This window comes from Hoplias malabaricus, chromosome 12, assembly GCF_029633855.1.
Source record: "Hoplias malabaricus isolate fHopMal1 chromosome 12, fHopMal1.hap1, whole genome shotgun sequence".
NCBI classification, from domain to species: domain Eukaryota; kingdom Metazoa; phylum Chordata; class Actinopteri; order Characiformes; family Erythrinidae; genus Hoplias; species Hoplias malabaricus.
Window position 1 is genome coordinate 24621078 of NC_089811.1, and position 3706 is coordinate 24624783.

General features: G+C 34.7%; 1 protein-coding gene across 1 annotated transcript; it reads left to right on the forward strand.

The window, feature by feature from the left end:
- The first annotated feature begins 345 nt into the window (after positions 1 to 345).
- On the forward strand, positions 346 to 3246 carry cfap97d2 (CFAP97 domain containing 2). The gene is made up of 5 exons (XM_066641430.1): positions 346 to 479; positions 569 to 649; positions 1271 to 1389; positions 1969 to 2149; positions 2752 to 3246. Exons 1-5 carry the CDS (start codon positions 384 to 386, stop codon positions 2953 to 2955), a joined length of 681 nt encoding a protein of 226 aa, XP_066497527.1. The 5' UTR covers positions 346 to 383; the 3' UTR covers positions 2956 to 3246.
- The last annotated feature ends 460 nt before the right edge of the window (positions 3247 to 3706 follow it).

Consider the following 3706-nt stretch of genomic DNA (forward strand, 5'->3'; position numbering starts at 1 on the left):
ATCATATTATGATCAATAGTATGTATTATCATAGTATGTTAAACATGATCAACCACACAGGAGGACACATTCTGTGGAGCATAACCCAGTTCATTCAGGCACTAAAATACAACTTATTAGGAAGCTGTTTCTCATATGAGTTGTAGGATTCAGAAATATATACTTCCATAAATAATATATGCTGACTGATATTATGGTTAATTTCTGCTTTACTACTAGAAGCTCAACTGTTCAATAGTTAAAATTGAGCCTAAATAAGAAAAGCCAGCCACTGTGTCTCTAAGGCTGCCATGACAACAGCTACTGACCACTTCCAGTCAAGCACTGCTCACATCAGTGTTCAGTGTTAACTGTTCATAGCTGGAATTTGCTGGGGGTAAAACATGCAGCACCAAGCTTACCAACCACTACAGCCCTGTGTCAACAAATACTTGCAGGAGAAATGGGATAAAAGCTGCTATGAAATGCACAGGAAACGGGTAAGTTCTGCTCTGGGAAATAGAAAGTGGAGTAAATTACAACTTGGTTTAAACTGTTTGAAGTATTACACAAACTGTTTCATTTAAAGGTTCAATCTGCTAAATCAACTTTAAACACAACGCCACCTTTAGTTTATGGACACCTTCTGACCAAAAAGAAAAAACAGAAGGTAAGAGAAGGTCTGTATTAATTACATGCAATAGATTAATAAGTCACAGTCTTTGATTCTCAAGCTGATTTAAAAATAATAAGGTAATGGCAAGTAAAAAGAAAGAAAGAAAATAAAAAGGAAGAACAAGTAAGCCTTTATTAAAAACATAGGGTTATTATATTATAATTAACTGACGTCTACAATTTTGTTATTTCATCCTTAAACTGGATTAACTGAATTCCTGCAATTAAAAAAATAATAATAAATAAATGATAACGTAAACAATGTAAACAAAGTCTTTCTTAGACTTAACAAGATTTCACTTACCAATGTAGTGATTGCAACTAGAGGTTAACAGCTATTAAATATTTATTACAAATTATTTTATTTAATTTATATTTAATTAAATTATTTAATTATTATATTTTATTATTTAAAAATAACTTTAGGGCAACCTGTTTTTTTTTTTCTTGCAATTTCTGTAAATAAGCTTTTAAATATTTTAGATGTCTAGTTATTATCATCACTACTTTGACTCAGAATTTCAGAACTAAACTATTCTGAATGACTTTGCTAATATGCAAATTAATCATATCTCATTTTAACCAACCATGATAACATTCCTTGTTTCCATTTCAGCTTGAAGAGGAACGCCTTTCAACAATCCAACGAGAAAATAATATGTTACTTGATAAAATCTCTCACATAATGAAGACCACCGGACGAATTGACTGTAGAAATGATTACGTGAAAAAAAGGTGCGCCAGACACATGTTTAGGATTCAGGAAGAAATGAGCATTTTTCCACAGGCCTCAAGTGGACACCATTTCTACCATTTCATCCTCTCTCCGTTTAAAATTTGATGTGTCATTGATGTTTTGTATTTATTTGATGAGTATATATATATATATATACATCTTTGCACACAAAAAGCTCTTATTTAATTCATTTAAAGCAACACTTGGTAAAATTTGTCATTTTAGCTCTTTGGCTCCCTCTGCGGTTGCAGAACGTAATTTTTATGGCACTGTTCTGAAATTAAGTCTGTTTAGGTTAGTGCTGTGTTCCATTTAGGAGTCAGAGCTGGGAATGATGTCATTCCCAAGATGAGTGCATTCCAGTTAAACATTAAGGAAACCCTATGTCCTAGCTTGCTCCCGGTTAGCTTTGTTAGCAATACCAGTTGATACCATTGATTTTTGCACAATGCTGTAAAAATGAATTACAGTTGGAAAAAAAATACCTAGTGTTCCTTTAAAAAGCATTAAATAATTCTTCTCTACTTGATATTTTTGCACAAAACCAAACATGAAATCAATACGTTCCTTTTCCTCAGTCTCTATGCAGACAAAAGGGAAAAGGATCTGCTCCAGATTGTGAAGGAAAACCAGCTGATCATTCAGCGTTTATCACAGTGTGCACCACAATACAGTGTTAAGCTCTGGAGGGAACAGTGGCTAGAAAATCTCCATCTCATGGAGCAAATTGGACGCTTCCCACACTTACACAGCTCTCAGGTCAGCCATGAACAACAACAGGTGTTCTGTTTGAAATGTCTGTGTTACATGGTGTTGATTCTACTCATTAAGTTAGCTTTTTTATAACAACATTGTGTTCAAATCAATTTATAAATATATATCTGATCTTTCTTTACTTCTCAGAATTTATCCATTTGTTTTGTTACTGTAGCTTTAAAGGAGCAATAAGTTATTTTAATATGAAGCTGTAACAGGAAACATTCATGAAATGCAGTTATTATTGTTACAACTATCTATAAATTATTAATCATATAAAATAACAAATTGTTCTGTGATTTTTGAATTAACCAGATTATGCTCCATAGAGCAAGTCACACGTGTGACCATTTTTAGTGTAAGTTTTGCTCCGAATCTTTACACCAGATCACTAAATGTCAGTATATACTTAGGAGTGAATGGTACATTTTAAAATATTATCAAATTTGATTTCTCTGATATGGGCCCCTTTTCCCTGGGGGTTAAAAATAGAATATTAGTTTAGCCCAGTCTTAAACATTAGAATTTTGCTGTGAATTTTTTTTTTAAATCCATTGCTATTCAAATGTCAACAGTGCTCTAAAATGTCTTCTCTGATCTTAAAGGTTTCCTCAGGTGTTTCATCTCAGAAACATAAGGCAATGTCTAAAGAGAAGGCTTCCAAAAAGTCCACCACATCTCTACATGAAGATTCTCTGAGCAGAGAGGAGGCGGCACTGGAATGTGAGAAAGGGGAACAAAACAAGCAGAGAGATACTGAGGACAAATCACCTGAATCTGAAGATGAGCCTTCACAGATTAAATGCTAAATAATCATCATATCATTTTCATTCAAATATTCTACTTTACATAAAAGGCAATCTTATGATTGTTTTTTCATAATTTTTGCAAGAGTGACAGCCTTTGTATATGCAAAAAATAGGAGGAGGGTATGTTTTAGATCAGGAGTGGACAATCTTATCTAGAGGGCCGGTGTGGCTGCTGTTTTTTTCAACCAAGCAGGAGGTCACATGATCTCTTGTTTTACTCAGACCAATTAATTAAAGGGGTGAAATCAGGTGTGCTCTGGACTGAATGAACTAAAATCTAGCAGCCACACCGGCCCTTTGATTAAGATTGCCCACCCCTGTTTTAGATTATGTTTTAAAAAAAGCATTATATCATCACAATATATTTTGTTGCTAAAATAAATTTTTAAATATTTATTTATGGCTTCTGAGTGAACCAGTGGTCTAAGTGTTGACCCTATCAATTAGAGGTCATGGGTTTATCCCCAGGTATGCTTCAGCTATCCAAGTTCAGGGGAGAGAATGGAGCACAATTTGTCTCATTTTCAGGGTCAGTAGAAAGGCCTCTTCCTTGCATCATCGCAGGGCATGGTACTAGCCAGCACAGGCCTCTGTCAGTCGACGTGGAGGACCTGGACAGTCAGCACTGCATTTGTGTCAGTGTGAAAAAAGGGGGCAGTCGACGTCAAGTTTCTTGGAAGAGACCTGTGCTTCTCTTTGTTTTGGTGGAACTGGGTAAAATGTGTTAGGGTAATATTTTTTGGGCCATACT